At 44.6% G+C, this 20,649-nt stretch overlaps 1 protein-coding gene across 5 annotated transcripts in view; it reads left to right on the forward strand.

The window, feature by feature from the left end:
* Nucleotides 1–20,649, forward strand: part of RAI14 (retinoic acid induced 14) — a 486,624-nt gene that overhangs the window by 430,641 nt on the left and 35,334 nt on the right. For 4 of the 5 annotated variants that reach the window (XM_085630935.1, XM_085630928.1, XM_085630943.1 and 1 more), the window contains 4 exons: nt 11,156–11,242; nt 11,808–11,894; nt 12,698–12,740; nt 13,364–13,482. In XM_085630935.1, the coding sequence (XP_085487061.1) occupies nt 11,156–11,242; nt 11,808–11,894; nt 12,698–12,740; nt 13,364–13,482 (336 nt within the window). The remainder of the gene's footprint in view (nt 1–11,155; nt 11,243–11,807; nt 11,895–12,697; nt 12,741–13,363; nt 13,483–20,649) is intronic. The other variant, XM_085630947.1, reaches the window with a different exon arrangement.

Genomic DNA, 20,649 nt, shown 5'->3' on the forward strand with positions numbered 1-20,649 from the left:
ACGGAGCAGCAACAGCATTGCAGAGTACTTATACCAACATCCCGCCCCAATGGGCGTGTACCAAAGTGTCTTCTGGAGGTTGAAGTTCTGCAACGACAAAAAAAACCCCAGTGGGTATTGCTGACATCCAAAGTTGTTAATAATCCCCAGCAATGAGTAAAACCTTAGCTGACAGTCACAAGTACACTGCCCATGTAGTCCAGCAACAAGGGAACCTCACCGCTCTGTCGGCAACCTCATTGCAAAGTCGCCACAAATCCGCATTTCCTCGCGGCAGTGCAGTCCCGCGGCTGAGGCGAGCCGCTATTTATGAGAAGAAAAGGTTGCCCTGCATGGGACCGCACACTCGGTAAGTTCACCACTTTATTGAGGACTTGCAGGTTACACGGACTCACAGCAGGAATCCTCCCTCGGGAGCTTGACGCATTTCGAACATCTCGTTCTTAATCATAGGCAAATCACAAACGGAGCAGCAACAGCATTGCAGAGTACTTATACCAACATCCCGCCCCAATGGGCGTGTACCAAAGTGTCTTCTGGAGGTTGAAGTTCTGCAACGACAAAATAAAACCCCAGTGGGTGTTGCTGACATCCAAAGTTGTTGTTAATCCCCAGCAATGAGTAAAACCTTAGCTGACAGTCACAAGTACACTGCCCATGTAGTCCAGCAACAAGGGAACCTCACCGCTCTGCTATATATATATATATATATATATATATATATATCTTAAAAAACCATAGGTTTCACACATGTTATAGTTAGCTGGACGTTTCCCTCGTAAAAAACCAATGAAATTCCCCTGTTATAGTTAGTGCAGGCAACTATAACTCACGCGACCGCAATCCTCTGCTGATGACGTCAGATATTACATCACTGTATTTAGACACCTATTTAGACACCTATTTACCCATGTCTTCTTCCATTAATCTTTAGCTATACATATATTACATTAATCAGTGATGTAATATCTGACGTCATCAGCAGAGGATTGCGGTCGCGTGAGTTATAGTTGCCTGCACTAACTATAACGGGGGAATTTCATTCCTTTTTTTTTTTTGCGAAAAATCGCCGATTACGCTTACCGTACGCGTACGGTAAAAATAAATAAAAAAAAAAAATTATCCACATTCTCCCCACCCCGTGTGCCAATGGTGCCCGCAGAGCACCATTTGTGCATGGCTTCTAACAAATTAGAAATCAAAACGATTAACTTTCACAACGAAGCGCTGAATATGTCCTCCATGTGCGCACGGTGCGCGAAGCGCATCGTGCGTACATGGCCCATCCATGGCACTAACTGTGTAAAGTGGGCGCGCGGTGCGCGAAGCGCACCGCGTGCTCGCGCACCGTGCGCGCACGGAACGAACTGCGTTAAGTGGGCGCGCACGCCACGAATGGCGTAAAGTAACTTTAGCATTTAAAAAACCGTACAAATTCACTGAAAAAACCATAGGTTTCACACACGTTATAGTTAGGAATTAGCATTTAAAAAACCTTGCAAATTCAGTGAAAAAACCATAGGTTTCACACATGTTATAGTTAGCTGGACATTTTACTGATAAAAAATCAATGAAATTCCCCCGTTATAGTTAGTGCAGGCAACTATAACTCACGCGACCGCAATCCTCTGCTGATGACATATGTGTCTTTATGAAAAAAAAATATTTGTAATATATGTATAGCTAAAATTTAATGGAAGAAGACATGGGCAAATAATTGTCTAAATACAGTATTAGCATCAGCAGAGGATTGCGGTCGCGTGAGTTATAGTTGCCTGCACTAACTATAACGGGGGAATTTCATTGGTTTTTTATCAGTAAAATGTCCAGCTAACTATAACATGTGTGAAACCTATGGTTTTTTCACTGAATATATATATATATATATATATATATATATATATATATATATATATATATATATATATATATATATACTTAGAGCAGCTATCCGCCAGACCTCTGCAACCATTGGTCTGCTGCTGTCATCCACCTTTTCCTTCCGCCTGCTGCCGAATGGGGTAGTGTTTCGGCCCACTTCAGCTAGTGCCATGATGGCATTCAGCTCTTTTTCAAAGAACACATCCACACAAAGTAGTTCCCTAAAATGACAGGGACTATTATGGTAAAGTGTACTTTGTGAGGCCAAAAGATATTTCTGCCTTCAGCCAGTTCTTCCTTCTTATATTAGGAAGGGCCTGGCAGCTCCTCAAAAATAAAGTTTTACAAAAAACTATGACAAAACAAGCTTTCACATGACATAAAAATACCGGCAATCGACAACAGACCTCTTGTCTTCGCCAATGCTTGTTTTTAATTAAAGGTGAGCCATGAATATGCGCTGTAACTCACATGGTTTTAGCAAACAAAGAGTTTATGGAATTTTAACAAGGATCGATTTGTATTTACTGGAGTTTTCCTGCACTTAATGCTTATAGAACAGCATTACATTGCACACTGACCCACTTACATCTGAAATCTTACTGCTTTACTATGTTGAATTCGCTTTCCCACCATAGTAGTATGATATGCTTATTAACAGGAAGGTGAGAAAATGTATTTCAGCACAGAAAGCGTTCTAAGTAGAAGACTGGGTAGAACACATCCAGGTTTGAACCTGGGTGCCAGGCCCCCAAAACTTGTCCATCAGCTTTCATAGCTTAGTCCATTCTGTCCTCTCAAGGAACCTGTACATATTTCAACTACCCAGAAAAAAAATGCACGGGCTAATTTTTCTTTAACCAGACACCTTATTGTCTTTTTGTGTGCAGACATTCATGAGGTCTCGGCTTGAGGAAATGCCAGTCTGCAATTTGCAGTTTTGCTCGGTTAACCCACAGACACTGCCCTCTTTTTTCTTCATTTTTTCTTTTTTGTTTTTACAGATTTTTATATAGCACGAACTTGACCCGAATCAGGTGATAGAGCGCTTTACATAGCACCAGTTACATTACATGAGGACACACTAATTTTTGTTAGGCACAGGAAGATTAATTGATTTGCCCAGAATCACAGGATGTTCAGCGTCATTGTCGAGACTCGAACCCAGTTCCCCAGATTCGAGGTCGACCGCCCTAGCCGTTAGGCCAACTCCGGGACCTCAGAACCACTCGTTCTCTGCAATTCTCTTTCAGGTCATTTATCACAAATAGGGCAACCCTACATGTGTCCAGAAATATAATATAGTAGAGGAACTAATTGCAAGTGAGGCGAATTAAATGAAATATTGAATTGAATTGTCAGGTAACCCCATATTGTGCCAAACCCAGGAAATTAATCAAGTCAGTCTGAAAGAGACGACATACAAATGTTTGGATTTTTCACTGTATAAAACAGGGGCAAAGGGTCATATGTTGCAATTAGAGTTGAACAGCTGAAATGTAATTTAAATGCAAAAATTAATGGCAATAACAGCAATGCACTATCAACATTCCAATCCCGCCAACCCACGAGTGGAAGGGACCATCATCAGGACAAAACATTCACAGGTGATCTTCACCCCTGTGCAGATCAGGTGGCATAATTTCAGTATAGCAGAATTATTTTTATATCAGTAAAAACATTCCGAGATTTAAAAGTCAAAATGCTTAACGTATTAGAGTAGGATTGCAACCAAAAGGAAAGAAGACATTAAATAAAGGCACGTGTTCGAGGCATATGAGCTGCAGATTACACACTGTGCATATAAAGCCATCTGGTGTTGGGCCCGGATGTTGCAGTTGTTTTTCTCTTGGAAAGTCTTTGTAAGTTACGAGGTATGTGACTCCTCCTTTGGATCGTACTGCGCATGGGCTTCGGCTCCATCCTCAGATTGTTTTTTTCCGCCATCGGGCTCAGATGTGTTCTTCGCGCTCAAGTTCGGAACCGTTCCAGTTTTCCTGTTCGGTGCGCAATTCTTCCCCCTTCGACGGTATTGTCTCGATCGCGTTCCCCACACTCAACGCGACTCTCAACAATCGAAGTCTTCGATTCCGGTCGTCGACGAAGGCCTTTGGGCCTACCTAGGCTCCTGTCCTGGCTCATGGAAAGGACGCAATTTAAAAAGTGTCCTCGATGTGGGTCGAAGTTTCCCCACACTGATCTACATGAGGTGTGCAACCTCTGCCTCTACCAGAACACGAGGCAAGGGACTGTCCAGCTTGCGCCTCCTTCCGATCGAATAAGACGATCCAGGACCGACGAGCAAGGAGAACTATGGCTCACTCGTCTACTTCGATCCCCGACGACCTCTTCGAAGAAGGCGTCGATGTTCCGGAACAACAGCACATGGAAGAAGGCCTCGTCAGCGCCTCCGAAGCTGATGACTCCGACATCGAGGACATCACTCCGGCACAGAGGGGCGTGAATACGAACGTCGACCCCGACCCCAAACACCCCTCCACGCCATTAAAAACGGCTTCGGTCACGCCTTCGGGCCTAGGTCTACACCGAGAGACTGCTTCCCATACCTCGCTTCTGGGCCCGGTTAAGAAGCCCATCAAGCCTTCAGGCAGATCGGGCTCGAGCCAGCCTACCCTAGGTGCCGAAAAACTCTCATCGGCACCGAAAAAGAAAACGCCCCTTTCCTCGTCAGTGCCGAGCTCGACTCCGAAGCACTCGGCGCCCAAGACTGGCACCGGCTCCTCGGCACCAATAACATCCTCGGAGCTGAGGAAGAAACCGAAAAGCCTTGACTCCCAAACCTCAAAGCCGAAACCCACCTTGGAACCGAGGAAGTTAAAAGACACTTCTAAACCCCACGATTCCAAACCAAGAACCAGTGCCGTATCCACACCTAAAAAACCCACGGCTCCGACACCATCGGCACCAAAGGATCTGCCCCTTACAGAGGAACTGTTTCGACCCGATCCTTACCAAAAAACCCTCGTAAAGGATCCAAAGACTGGGCATTTGACGCTTAGCACCAGAAAAAGATCACTGGACAAGCCTGCACCAGCTCCACCATCAAAAAGGAGAGACTTTGCCACCTCCCCTTTGAGGATTCCTCCACCTCCTCCTCCTCCGTCTCCCCTGCCCAATCATTCTCCCACACCATCTCCAGATGAGGATGATGATGATGACATTATCTACAACACAGGGGACGGGGCGGACAACCAACCAACAGGGTACCCTACTGCGATAGGCTCCCCCGACCCATAGGAAGATTACAACATCCCGGACATCCCTAAAGTCCCGCAGGACGATCTTTACCCTTCCAGACCCTCTCCCCCAGAGGACACAATGGGCTTTAACCAGCTACTCTATAGGGCTGCCCACTACCATGGAGTTGATCTCCACACAGACCCCGTCGAGGAGGATTTCCTCTTAGATACATTTGACACTGCACAGAGGTCCACCTCAGTTCTGCCCATGCTTAAGGGGGTTATTAAGCACGCACCAGAGGTCTTTAAAGACCCGGTTAGGGCCAGGGTCATCAACCCTCGCATTGAGAAAAAATATAAGGCCGCCCCAACAGATCCAACCTAAATTAGAGGCCCCGCACCACTAGACTCCCTGGTAGTCTCCAATGCGAGGAAACTTGCCAATTCCAAGGCATCAGGTGAGGCTCCACCGCCAGATAAGGAGTCTAAACTCCTGGACGCCTCTGGCAAGCGGACAGTGTCCCAAGCTGCCAACATATGGCACATTGCTAACACCCAAGCGCTTCTAGCCAGATATGACAGGGCACATTATGATGAGCTGGAATCAATAATGCAACACCTCCCTGACAAATATAAACATAGGACCAACGAACTAATTCAGGAGGGTAAAACTATCACTAATACTTCCATCCGTTGTGCCCTCGATGCAGCTGACACCGCCTCCAGGGCAATAAATACTAGCGTCCTTCTGCGTAGGCATGCCTGGCTACGCATTTCAGGGTTCAAACCGGAGGTTCAGAATTCCATCCTCAACCACCTCTTTGATGAGAAACACCTGTTTGGCCCTAATGTCGACGTAGCCCTCAAAAAAATGAAAAAGGACACAGACACAGCAAAATCTATGGGAGCCTTGCAGTCGCCGTTGCTCCATTAGAAGCACCACCAGAGGCTACTCCTCCGACAGTGCCTCCACTTCCTACAAGGCCCCTACCCAATCCACCTTCACTAGGGGTTACCAAAGAGGCAGTTACAGGGGTAACAACAACAAAGGCAGAGGCAAAACTAACACCTCCCGCTCTGCCTCCACCCCCATCCAGTGACTTCCCTCCACTCCCCCCAGACTATTCCACACCAGTCGGGGGCAGACTCCACAATTTCCTTCCTGTCTGGGCTACCATCAACTCAGACAGATGGGTGCAACAGATAATTCAATCAGGGTACTGTCTAGAACTAACATCTACCCCCCCAACCATTCCACCCAAACAGCGCCCAATGTCACAGGAACATCTGTCACCTTTAAAACAGGAGGTGATCTCCCTCCTACAAAAAAGTGCAATAAAACCAGTTCCTACCCACCAACAAAACAAGGGAGTTTACTCCCTATATTTTCTCATACCAAAAAAGGACGGCTCTCTAAGACCCATTCTGGACCTCAGACCCCTAAACCAATACATACACTCAGACCACTTTCACATGGTCACACTCCAGCAAGTACTTCCTCTGCTCTCCCAGAATGACTTCCTTGCCACCATGGACCTCAAGGACGCCTATTTCCACATTCCCGTTCACAACGCTCACAGGAAGTTTCTCAGATTCGTAGTGGACGGTCAGCACTTCCAATTCAAAGTACTCCCGTTCGAAGTCACCACAGCACCACGAGTTTTACCAAGTGCCTAGCGGTAGTGGCAGTACACCTGAGAAGACAACACATCCACATCTTCCCATACCTAGACGACTGGCTCATAAAAGTCAGGTCATACAACCAGTGTGTAGAACACACTCACGCCACTATCCAACTACTTCACAACCTGGGCTTCACAGTAAACTACGCCAAGTCCCATTTGCATCCGTCCCACGTACAATAATACCTCGGTGCCACCATAGACACCTCAAGAGCGTTAGCCTACCCCAGTCCCGCCCGGATAGCAAGCATACAAGCTCTTCGCGCCAAATTTCAACCACAACACTCTCTTCCAGCCCAAGTGTTTATGCAACTTATAGGGATGATGGCCTCTTGCATATTCTTTGTACCTCATGCAAGACTCCAGATGCATCCTGTCCAAGAGTGCTTAGCACGCCAATGGAACCAGGCTCAAGGTCAATTATCAGATCTGGTGTTGGTAGACGGTCGTGCCCATCGCTCTCTGCAGTGGTGGACCACCAAAAACCTTTCCAAAGGACGACCGTTCCTAGAGCCGGTTCCTCAAATAGTTCTAACTGCAGACGCATCGATCTCCGGCTGGGGAGCTCACCTACTACATCACACCATGCAGGGCAGGTGGACACCTCAACAAAATTTACTCCACATCAACCATCTGGAGGTACAGGCCATATTCATAGCCCTAAAAGCCTTTCAAACACACGTCTCAGGCAAGGCAGTCTTAGTCCGCACAGACAGCATGACAGCCATGTACTACATCCAAAAACAGGGCGGCACACACTCTCTGCAGCTCTCTCAGCTTGCACAAAGCATATGGAGGTGGGCCATACCTCAAAACATTTTTCTCCTAGCCCAACATGTCCCAGGAGTCCTAAACACCATTGCAGATCTGTTGAGCCATCAAACACAACAGATCCACGAGTGGGAACTTCATCCACAAGTTCTTCAACCTTTCTTTCAAATGTGGGGGCAACCACAGATAGACCTCTGCACCACCCACGAAAACGCCAAATGCCCAAACTTCACCGCCAGATATCCACACCCATTGTCCAAAGGCAATGTGATATGGATGAACTGGTCAAGCAGATTTGCGAACGCTTTTCCGCCTCTACCACTCATTCCATTAGTTGTGCGCAAACTACAGCAACATTCCCGAACTCTCTTCTTATTTGCTCCAACTTGGGCCAGACAACTGTGGTACACCACATTGCTGGAACTCTCTGTAGTTCCGCACCAAAAGTTACACCTCTCTCCACACCTCTTAACCCAGAACCATGGAGAGATCAGACACCTGGACCCAGCTCAGGTCAACCTTGCGATCTGGCTCCTGAAATCCTAGAATTTGGTTACCTTAATCTTCCCCCTGACTGTATGAACGTCATTAGAGAAGCTAGACGACCTACCACTAGAGCTTGCTACGCAGCCAAGTGAAAACGTTTTGTGATCTATTGTCACAACAATAACGTCAATCCATTAAATGTGTCTATCCAACACATCATAGGCTACTTGCTACACCTACAAAGATGCAACCTAGCCTACACGTCTATTAGACTACACCTTGCTGCCATTGCAGCGTATCTACAAAATGGACAGCATCAATCACTCTTCAGAGTACCTGCCATTAAAGCCTTCATGGAAGGCCTTAAGAGAATAATTCCCATCTATCACTCTTCAGAGTACCTGCCATTAAAGCCTTCATGGAAGGCCTTAAGAGAATAATTCCCCCCAGAGTGCCACCCTCACCTGTATGGAACCTAAACATCATTCTCACCAGACTAATGAGGCCTCCATTTGAACCTCTACATAAATGTGAGCTTCAATTTTTAACATGGAAAACTGCTTTCCTTGTAGCCATTACTTCGCTCCGAAGGGTCAGTGAGATATAAGCACTCACCATTCAAGAACCCTTTCTGCAAATGCATCATAATACGGTTGTTCTCCGCACTAATCCAAAATTCCTTCCTAAAGTCATTTCTCCCTTTCATCTCAATCAATCTGTGGAACTGCCCGTATTCTTCTCGCAGCCACAAACCATTGCAGAAAGAGCTCTACACACCCTAGATGTCAAAAGAGCTTTCCTCTACTACATCGAGAGAACACAACCTTTTCGTAAGACCAAACAACTATTCGTGTCTTTCTCACCACCACATAAAGGCAACCCCATCTCCAAATCTGGGATAGCTAGGTGGATTGTTAAATGCATACAGATTTGCTACCACAAAGCAAAACGATCGCTATCTGTTCCCCCTAAAGCCCACTCTACACGTAAGATAGGGGCTTCCATGGCATTTTTAGGGAACATCCCCTTAGATGATATCTGCAAAGCAGCTACATGGTCTACACTGCACACTTTCACTAAACACTATTGTGTAGACGTGCAAACTAAGCAACAAGCTACTGTGGGCCAGGCTGTCCTCAAAACATTGTTTCAAACAACTGCAACAGATGCTGGTGGTCGCCGCTAGGAGCGAGTACTGCTATATAACCTATGCACAGTGTGTAATCTGCAGCTCATATGCCTCGAACGGAATATGCTACTTACCAGTATGCATCTGTTCATGGCATGTAGAGCTGCAGATCTACACACGCCCACCCGCCTCCCCGGCTACCTTTATCTGTTTCAGTTTTATCTTATTTAGATACAGCACACATGGGCATCTTTCCTGTTTCTTACAAATCTCCATCATTTCCTCGCTGGCGAAAAACAATCTGAGGATGGAGCCGAAGCCCATGCGCAATACGATCCAAAGGAGGAGTCATATACCTCGTGACTTCCAAAGACTTTCCAAGAGAAAAACAACTGCAACATCTGAGCCCAACACCAGATGGCGATCTATGCACAGTGTGTAGATCTGCAGCTCTACATGCCAAGAACAGATGCATACTGGTAAGTAGCATATTCCTTTCTTTACTTTAGCTGACCCAAGACAAAGATTATATTGTAATCTATAGGAAAATTAATAACCTTCTTAATCTTAAAGTGGTTGGTAGAACTGATCATGAGTTGGCGTGTATGAGTGCTTTAATTGGAAACAATTTGCAAGAGGAACTTAAATGACCTATAAGAACAAAACAAAGGGCCTGAATTAGATTTCGGCGGACGGGTTACTCCGTCACAACAGTGGCGGATATCCCGCCCCCGAAATATAAATCCATCATTGTATTCTATGGGATTTCTATTTCGGCGGCCGGGATATCTGTCACCAATTGGCAGTTCTAAGGAAGAGTATTGTTGTAAAGATGACTATTTACATGCAGCTGAATGATTAATCTGAATTAATTTAGAACTAGATTTCTCAGAACATATTTAGAGTTCTGGTAAGAAGAACAGTAAGAATCACAGAGTACATTTTATTAAGCCTTAAATTAGGATTCTGAGTTGCATTCTAGGTCCCACTGATGTCTGACAATTGTTGATCAGTATTGTTTTTGTCCCTGAGCATCTTTAGAGCTTCAATGCTGTTGAGCCAAACTACTTTTGACAAGAGCCATAATGATGGAAGCAGATTGTGACTCATTACTTTTGATTTGTTTTTTATTTGGTTTATGTACGATGTAACAGATGAATATCTCCCCATTTTCTTCTAAGTCCCATTCTCCAACGCTTCCTCTGTACCTTGTATGGCATCTTCAAACACGAGATCCACCACTGCATCCCATTTTCCCTATAGAACCGGAGTCGCATCCTATCGCTCTGCACGTGCCCAGAAAGTCCTCTTTTCAATGCTCCTTCCTGGCTATAGAAAAGGGACTGTTGCTCTTCACCTTCAAATCTCATGTCCTACTAACTACTTGGGCTTCCAAAATAGAAAGGTGACCTGTGCAACATTGTGCTGTGAAATATTTACCTTGCCATTAAGTGTTCATGGTTCCTGCTCACCAAACTGCTTACCTGTTATAGTCCGGATTGAATTGTGTTTTTTATGTCCATGATGGAAAATTTCACAATCTGAGTAATTCGTCATAGTTGAATTTCAGCATCGTGATTTTGTTGTGTATCTAATTCATCATAGAAATCTCATCGCTATCACTTTATGAAATTTCTGGCAAGTCACAGAGTATATAATTATTGATCTCTTATTGATGAGGCTCACCATAGGATGTACAATCAGAATTCTGCAAGGGTTCAAGAACTTGTAGCATAGCTTAATACATTGGGGGACCTTAGACATAATTTTGCTCTTGTCTGATGTTATTTTCTGTGTAAGTTGATGCATGGTTTACTGCCTAGTAAATAGTCCTTTAACCACTTGTTTTAGGTTAGTAAACCTGTTGGTTCTCGAAAGCTGCGTAGTAAAAGCATGCACTGTTCGGATAGTCTCTTTGTTTTATTGTAATATATTTATAAATATCTTTCTCATTCTTCACTAACACCACTAACATCCTTCCATTTTCTGGCCTATGAAACTTACAGCATGACCAAGTCCTTAAATTGAGTTCTGAAAGAAGTACGACACCCAAAAAACGCAAAGCGCCTCCTCCTCCTATCAGTCCATTGCAGGTAAAGAAAATATTTAACATGCACTATTACAGTAGGTGGGGTGGAGTGATATACAGGAAACTTTGTGTAAAGATGACATCTAGTCTTGGAGATTCAGCGACTTTACAAAAGCTAGCCTGCGCATCTGAGAAGTGTACTGTCAATACGGCAGCCATCTTGGACAACCGGTTAGTTTAACTTATCACACCGCCTGAGAAGCGTACTGTTGATACGCCAGCGATTTTGGACAGTCTGTTAGTTTAAGCTACCACACAGGCTGCACGGACCTGTCATTCCCTAAAGTGGCCCTGCCACTTCACAGATATATTTACATGAAGTCATGCCTTTAAATACTCTTGGTTCTTCGCATAATGTTTTTTATAGATGTTCAGACTTTCAAGTGACTGCAGGACGAGGTTGCCAGTTGCCTTTTTTATGTACGCACTGCCTCCTTTTAAAATAAGACGACCGGTCCGTGTATTATGAGGCACTACCTGCTAATTTATTTTCAGAACAGCTTCTGATGGTGTTGATAAATTGATATCAATACTTCAATATTCTTGAACTGTACATGTGTTTTTTTTAGATGGGTGATTTATCCTCCCCTCAATCTACAACTTCGACCCCCACGTCTGGTAAAGGCGAGGCTTTCTTCCCAGAACAGATACTGAAGGTACTTACATGTTTATGATACCTTTGCTTGTGTGTATGTTGTGTGGTGGTCCTGATTTAGGCTTAAAGTGAGAATTATTGGTGCAAAAGTGGTGAGAGCCGGGTCTGTGATGGTACATGATGCAGGAATGACAGACCGAGAAGCTGGCCATCAGTGACTTGCAACAAAGGATTTTGGTGTTTGTACCTAAGGGGCCATATTCACAAAACGTTTTGCTCGCCTAAGTTCAATTTAGGTGAGTCACAAAGATGAAGTAGCAACCATAGTTTCTGGCTTCTAGTTTTCCAGACATTTGATGTTAGAATTGGGAGTGAAAAACTGGTTCTTCAAGGTAACCGGCAAAGAGATAGGAAGCTCCCCTGAATCCAGACATTGTGGGAATTGCCAAGCATTTTACTTAACTGTTGATTTACTCCTGCTAAATATCAGAATAGGAGTATGACCAACCCATGCAGCACTTTCAAAGTTTGGAACTTTGATTCTTGGTTGAAAGAGCACTAAAGATTAACTGAAATGCCAAGGAGTATGTCAGATGGAGCAAACCTGAGCATGTCCACGTAGGTCAACCACTTTAAATCAGATAAATGTGTATCCATTAGGAAGTGGGAGGAGTTTGTGGGGTGGTTTTTGCATCTCCTCTTCCACTGTAAACTTTCTTACCTGCTGTTCACAACACAAACTGTTATGAAGAGGTCTGGTCAATGGACTTCAGGCGTTAAAAGAAGCAAACAATGTTTTAATAACAATTAAACGCCCGGGACACCAATTCCTGTGACATTTTAATTCTGTGTTTGTGTTTGCAGGAAGACAACCCACAAGAAAAGGATCGGATGAGCGACAGTGCAGGTAAAGTAAATCAGTGAAAACCTTTCTGTATAATTATAAGAAGTTTAGAAAAGTTCCACTAGACTTTGGGTTCTGTGTAACCATTCATCACACATCTGACTACATGCATTTCGTTAAATACTATCGACAGCTGTTTTTCACCTGTGCCATTCTTTCCCCTTGTGATCTCTCCTGTCAACTTATTCCCATGCACCTTTGCTATGCATTGATGTACCATCCGAAACTCTATATAAGCTTATCCTTCTGCTTGACATCCACTGCATGATGTCAAATTCTTAGATTTTTATTATTTTCCCTGTAAACAGGAAATGTTTTGGCTACCTGTAAAATGAAGAATTACATTGTTAAACTGCAGTCCCAAAACATGCCCATAATTCTGAAATGAGAGGCAAATTGGTGTTTGGGGCGTAGCATTCAATTCTTGAGCTATACAAATGTAGCCAACGCAACTATACAAAATATCGCTCGTGAAAATAATGCTCCTAGAAAGTGTGCTTTTAGGGATTTGATTCATGAACCGCCCAATCATATTATAATGGTTACACTTGCATTTTACAGTTGTAATGAAGCTTGCAAACTTGATGGGCGCATTTGAAATCATTTATATATATATTATTTTTAAGTGGTTGACAGTTTACTGGATATAAGTGCAGAGGTCGAGCAGCAAGACGTGATTTCACTGCTACAATCAAAAATCGCTTCCCTTACGTTACGCAACAAGGAGCTACAACACACACTGCAGGTGTGTACCATTCTTCGGATAACCTTCTAAAGAGCAAATCATTTTCTGTTTATTGTACGTTTTCAGTTTCTTCGAAAATGTACAGAAGTCTGAACTGTTTTTTAATTGTATGCGTGATGCTTCTGTATATATATTTACGTTTGCTCCTCCTCTTAACACAAACGTCTTTTTTTCTGTCTGTTTAGGCGTGCCATGGCTTCTTTGTAAGCCTAACCATACAGTTAAGTGCTGTATGTTTGGTGCCTGGATCTTCAATTATGCTGCATAATGTGCACGTTATCGTGTTGATTGTAATTACAGCTGCCTCTGTACAGTGCACTTGTCTATTTTACTTCCCTTAAGTTCCCAAACTGTGCACCCCCCACCCCCCCGTGCAACACCTGCCTCATTTGCCTGGCTCTTTCCCATTCATTATCATTCATTGGGCAATGTAGAAGTGCCCAGTTTCAAGTGCGGCTACATAAAAGAACGATTTACTGTAGTTACTGTGCAAGGAGTCTTTCAAGCATTCATGGGTTTTAAGGCTGATGAAGGAACGCGGTGCTCATAATAAATGCGCCTGGCCTCTCTAGTAGTGGGGCAGGAACACTAGTCATTTGGTAAGTGCTAGCCTGCTTAAACTGGCGTGAAAGGTCATTCTTGTCAGGTTAAGCTTAATGGGTCCAATTCAGTAGCATTTTGCAGATAGTGTGGAATTTTAGAATCATGGACATGCACCTATGATTTAGGAAGTCTGCATGCATACCCATCTCCTCTCCTGCACCTACTCACGAAGATTACTAAGATTACTTATGAAGCAGAGAGCCCTACACCAGTACATGCAGTAGATTCATGCATTTTCAGAACTTTTATGTGCATCTAAGCCCAATACAGGTGTGCAGAACGTTTGTGGTTGAGGCCCTGTGTATTTTTACCTTTAGAATTGAAAAGACTGCCTTGCAAAGTGATGCCATTTTTTAGAGCACTAATAACAAAAGAACTTTAGGTGTTTACAAAGGATGAATATGAAGATGAAATACTTTTTTGTTAATCAAGATGTCTTTTAGAAATGCAGTTGCAACAAGAAGTTAGAGGGTTCACCATCAGAGAAGTTTCATGGAAAATTATTTTAAAATGATGTATTTTAAATATCAAGTCTTTTATAATCTGGAAAAGTTTTCTCGAAAGAACTATCAAGATGATTTTAGGGATAGTTTTAAGGATTCAGCTTTGGTAACACTGTTATCATTCCTCCTAATAGAATGTACTTACATTATGCACAACTTACCTATAAAGACCACAAAGCATCTCTCTCAAAATTGACCAACCCCGTTTATCTTCTATTAATTTCTGGCTTACTATTTTGAGAACATAAAGCTTTTTAGAGGAGCAGCTGCATCAAACCAATGGGCATTCTTCTCCAAAGCTTTTATAAAAGTGTTACCTTTGGTAATTAAGTTAAGAACGTGATAAAAAAAACGGTCATAAAAAAAATGGTCAAATAGATTGTATTTGGGGGCGTGGCCAAGATGGCGACGATGCTAGAACTGTAACCAGGAGCTCCGGAGTGGGCCCGCAGATTATCTGGCATTCATCCTCCTCATTTACCTTCTACACTCCTCCTCTCCACTGGTGGATAAAGTGGTTGCCTCAAGGTGGCCCGATGTGGTGCCCCTTGCCTGCGGGAATGAGACGCTGCCATTCTTGAACCGAATCCCGGCCCGCCCTGTACCAGTCGGCCTGCTGGGGACACCCGCGGAGCTGTAGCCTGGTGCTTGGGAGGACTGGTGGGGGTGCATGAAGGGTGAAGGCTCAAGTCTGCGGCTGCCCCCACTTAGTGGCCGAATACTAAAAATCCTTCTGCACTCCCCCCACCCCGGACGGCGCTGGGGACTGGTGCAGCCTATCTGGCGGCTGCAGACACTCTCCAGGATACCATCTCTGCACTGTGGCCTGGATTTCCATGGGACGTCCGGTGGTCCCTGACGCCCATAGCCTGTGGATTCTGCTAGCACCTGGTGAGTCCCATACCCCTTCCAGCAGCCGTGCTCATGGCCTGAGCACTGATTTGGGAGTCCGCGCTGCTCTCGAGTTGTTATTTGCAGGAGGTGTGTACCCGCGGCTGCTGGCATAGCCAGCCACTGGAATATACATGCTGCGTAGGGCCATCTGTTCCCTCCTCTGCTTGGACTATTGCAAAAGTCTGCCTCGGCTGGCTCCCCCTCCCATTACCAAGGACGCTCGCCTCCTTGATCCCAGTGATACTGCTGCTGCATCATGTATGGAGGCCCAACAGGACAAGATCCTCAACAGCCTACAACACATGGAAAAGACCCTCCAGACGCACTCTGCATAGTTTGATAAAGTACTCCAGGCCATCCTTGACACTAAAACCTCCCTTGAGACTCTCATTCATTCAATCTCAATAGAGGTCAACTTACTACACGATGATCATCACAAGATATTGGAGCACGTGGGAGAAACCGAATCTGTATCGACAGCCTGATGCCCCTCAAACAAAGACCTGCAGGAACGTCTGACAAGGGTGGAGTCGGAGGTGGCCATCCTGCACTGTAGGGTGGAAGAAGCTGAGGGCAGGTCTAGACCTAACAACATCTGCCTGATGGGGTTTCTGGAATGCTCGGAGGGCCCCAACATGTACTTATTCTTTGGGGACTGGTTCGTACGGACTGCCCTTAAAGGCAAGGCCCCAAACTTTTTCTCGATTGAAAGGGCACACCTTACTTCAGGCCGGTCCCCTATCCCAGTAGTCCCCCGCGTCCCATTATAACATGTCTCCTTAATTACAGTGACCGCGACCTGCTCCTGCAATACTTCCCTACTGTGGTCCTATGAAAAGGCTCAGATATCGGCATACCCAGACTTCACTATGTAACGACGAGGATCGTTCTTGAGCGTTAAACAGCATCTCCAGGACCTGAACATTAAATATGCGCTTTTATTCCCCGCTAATTTGTGTTTTGTTGATGGGGACACATTTTTCAATCACCAGAAGTTGCCTGGATGTGGCCTCAAAAGAAGGATCTGCTGAAAGCTATGTCCCCAGAGCGACCCAATGAAGCCTGCTGGAACCCAAACGAAGGTGGTAGCCCCCGGGAACAGGGACCACCAAGAACCAGGCAGCAGATGAGCACACACCGGCGATGGCGGAAGCATCCCTCCATAGCATGAACACTGTCGTCCTCCTCCAGGATTGGCGCCTCTCAGGTCGGGATCAGATGTGGGCAGCTCACATTTCTCAACAGATCGGGGCCATCCTGGACCGAAGATTACATCAAGATCAGCTGATGACCTGTAGACACAAGCCTGTAATCCCATTGTTGGCCTGGTACTGGTGGGTGGTAGATTATGATATAGATCCTCCGCAAGCCTCAGATCCTGATCTTTATTCTGCCATACCATCCCCTCCAGATGATAACACCTCATACCAGGAGCTTCTAGCTAGAGCAGCTGCATATCATGGGGTCACTTTACACAAAGAAGCCTTAGAAGAAGACTTTGTATTTGAAAAATTAGGGAATACATACAGAACATCCCAGTCTTTTCCCATGATAAAAGGTATGATGCGCCATGTAGACGATATTTTTAAAGAATGTGCACGTGCTCTCATTATTACACCTAGGGTTGACAAAAACTATAAACCACCACCATCTGACTCAATTTGTATAGGAAACCACAAATACCACGACCGTCTAACAAGGCGTTGCCTTTGCAACGCAGGCAGAACAATGAGTACACCTGAACCATGCATTCCATTTACAACGCAAGTCATTACAACGACATGCACTAGGTAAAGTGGCATTGGACTTTAAAGTCTAACGCTTTCCCTACTTTTGCGGGGACTGGAGTTGGAATAGTAAATTATACTTTTCCAAAGTCCAGCCCCCCATCACCCCCAAGGCATGTCGTTGTAACGACTGGAGTTGTAAATGGAATACATAGTTCAGACGCATTCGTTGTTCCTACCACTTTGTTAAACGCATGGGAAAGGAAAGCGTGGTTGTCATGCAAGCAATTTTTATTAGAGGTCACCTTCCACCAGACTTATTAGTTGTGTCTAATGTTAGTATAAGAGCAGACTCACAATTCACAGGTGATGCACTAACACCTGATAAGGATTCAAAACTCTTAGATGCCTTAGGCAAAAGAGTTGCTGCACAATCGGCCAATCATTGGCGAATAACCAATACACAGGGTTTACTTGCCAGATACAGCAGAGCTCACTGGGTTGAGATGGAAAAATTACTACAGTATCTCCCAGAGGAGCATAAGAAAATGGGCCAGGAGTTGGTGCAGGAGGGAAAATTAATTGCCATCTCCTCCATCAGGTGTGCACTAGATGCTGCTGATAAAGCTGCCAAAGGGATTAATACCAGTGTCCTCCTACAAAGGCACAGAAGTGGATGATGTCTTAGAGAAGATGAGGTTCAAAGACCGCTTCTACTGAAGGCTCCACATCCTCATACAGGACAAAAGCTCAGTCGTATCCATCCAAAGGGTTTTACAGGAGCAACTGTAGGGGTAACAACTCTAAAGGTCGAGGTACAGGCACACCAGCCCATAAATCCCATCTGGAAACAAACAGTGACTCCATAATCAGCCCCCAATCATCCAACACCTGGTGGGGTCGACTACAGCAGTTTCTTGCCACTTTGCAATTAATAACGTCAGACAAATAGGTGTTGGAAAATTATCCAACATGGTTATTGCATGGAGCTCACTAGCAACCCTCCCAATATTCCACCTTGCACACGCAGGCTTTCTCTGTAACATCAACAACTGCTCAAACAGGAAGTACAAGCTCTATTAATTAAAGGTGCTATATAGCCAGTTCCAATACAATATAAAGGGCCAGGGGTTTACCCAGAGCGTTCACCAAATGCTTAGCAGTGGTAGCAGCCCATCTAAGAAGACAATAAATTCATCTCTTACTATATCTAGACGATTGGCTTATCTAAGCCAACACACACCATTGTGTCAACAACACACTCAAACTACCATAAATCTTTCACATCAGGTGGCATTTCCAAACAATGCAAAAAAATTCCATCTTCAACCCTCACAACTGCAACTATGTTTAGGAGCTATGCCCAACACTCGAACAGGTCTAGCCTATCCAAATACAGCCAGAATTTTCAAACACTGCTACCACAATTTTAACCAGTCAGTATTTAACAGTCAAAACTTTCATACGTTTTCTAGGGATGATGGCATCATGTGTTGCCATAGTACCTCATGCAAGACTAAACATCCCCCCTCTACAGGAATGTTTAGTACAACAGTGGACTCAATCTCTGGGCCAACTACGCCACCCAGTGTTAGTTGACAACCGCACTCATCGTTCTCAGCAGTGGTTGAACTCACAAAACCTGTTAAAAGGGTGTACGTTCATCTACCCTGTTCCTGTTAAACAGCAGATGCATCCATCGCAGGCTGGGGTGCTCACCTACAGCATATCAGTTCAGGACCTTTGGGACACCAGACACCAAAATATCCACATCAACTACCTAGAGCTTGAAGCTGTTCACCTATCACTGAAAGCGTTTCTACCTCACCTAATAGGCAAGGTTGCCCTAGTCCGGGCGGAAAATATGACAGCCATGTACTATGTACAAAAACAGGGGGTGACACACTCTTTACAGATGTCCACGAGTAGAAGCTCCACCGCAAGTCCTCCTCCCATACTTCCACAAGTAGGGGTTTCCACAAATAGACCCCTTTGCGACAGCAGAGAACGCAAAATGCCCAAACTTCATCTCCAAATTCTCACACCCTCTACCCAAAGACAATGCCCTATGGATGAATTGGGCAGGAATATTTTCCTACGCTTTTCCGCCTCTCCCTCTTCTTCCATTTCTGGTTCGGAAGCTCAGGACAATGTCTCTCACCCTCATTCTGGTAATTCCCACATGGGCTCGTCAACCATGGTTCACCACACTACTAGAACTTTCAGTAGTTCCACACGGGAAGCTTCACCTCAACCCAAACCTTCGGACTCCGAACCATGGTAAATTCAGACACCCAAACCCGAAGGAGCTAAACCTAGTGATTTGGCTCCTAAAGTCACAGAGTTCAGATATCTAAACCTTTCTGCGAGGCAAGTAAACGTACTACTAGAGCTTGCTATGCAGCTAAATGGAAAAGATTTGTTGTTTATTGTAATAACCAAAAGATTGATCCACTCTATGCATCTATACAAAACATTATTTGTTACCTCTTGCATTTACATCGCTCAGGCCTTGCTTACACTTCCATACATCTAAATCTTGCTGCAGTGGCTGCCTATCTTCAAAATAGACACCAGTTATCGTTTTCAGAGTGCCAGCTATAAAGGCTTTCATGGAAGGCCTTAAAAGAGTGATACCTCCAAAGGTCCCACCTGCACCTGCTTGGAATCTCAATATTGTTCTTACACGACTTATGGGTCCACCCTTTGAACCATTACATAATTGCCTCCTCAATTATCTTTCTTGGAAGGTTGCTTTCTTAAATGCTATAACCTCACTTAGGCGTGTTGGTGAGCTTCAGGCACTAACTTTAGAAGAACCTTTCTTCCGGCTTCATAGGGATAGGGTGGTTTTTTGTACTAGTCCAAAATTCCTTCCAAAGGTAGTATCCCCTTTCCACATTAACCAATGTGTTGAGCTCCCTGGTTTTTTTCCTCAACCAGATTCTGTAGCAGAAAGAGCTCCTCATACACTAGATGTTGAAAGATCTAAAATGTATTATAATGACAGGACAAAAGATTTTTGCAAAACAAAAAACTTTTTGCTGCGTTTGCTCCCCCTCATAAAGAGAAACCCATTTAAAAATCTGGCGTTTCTAGATGGATCGTTAAATCTATCCAGACATGCTATCTCAAAGCCAAAAGGACTTTGTCTATACCCTCTAGAGCACACTCTACACGTAAATTGGGGGTATCTATGTCTTTCTTTCTAGGCAACATTCCCGCAACTGACTGTTGTAACGCAACTACATGGTCTATTCTACACACATTTACCAAGTACTTTTGTGTGGATGTCGTAGCACACAAATAAGCTAATGTAGGACAAGCGATGCTACGTACACTTTTTCAAACAACTGCAACGTCCACTGGTTACCCACCGCTTTTTGGAGGGTGCTGCTATACAGTCTATTCAAAGCATATGTATCTACAGCCACACCTGC

Source organism: Triturus cristatus, chromosome 2_1, assembly GCF_964204655.1.
Source record: "Triturus cristatus chromosome 2_1, aTriCri1.1, whole genome shotgun sequence".
Taxonomy (NCBI): domain Eukaryota; kingdom Metazoa; phylum Chordata; class Amphibia; order Caudata; family Salamandridae; genus Triturus; species Triturus cristatus.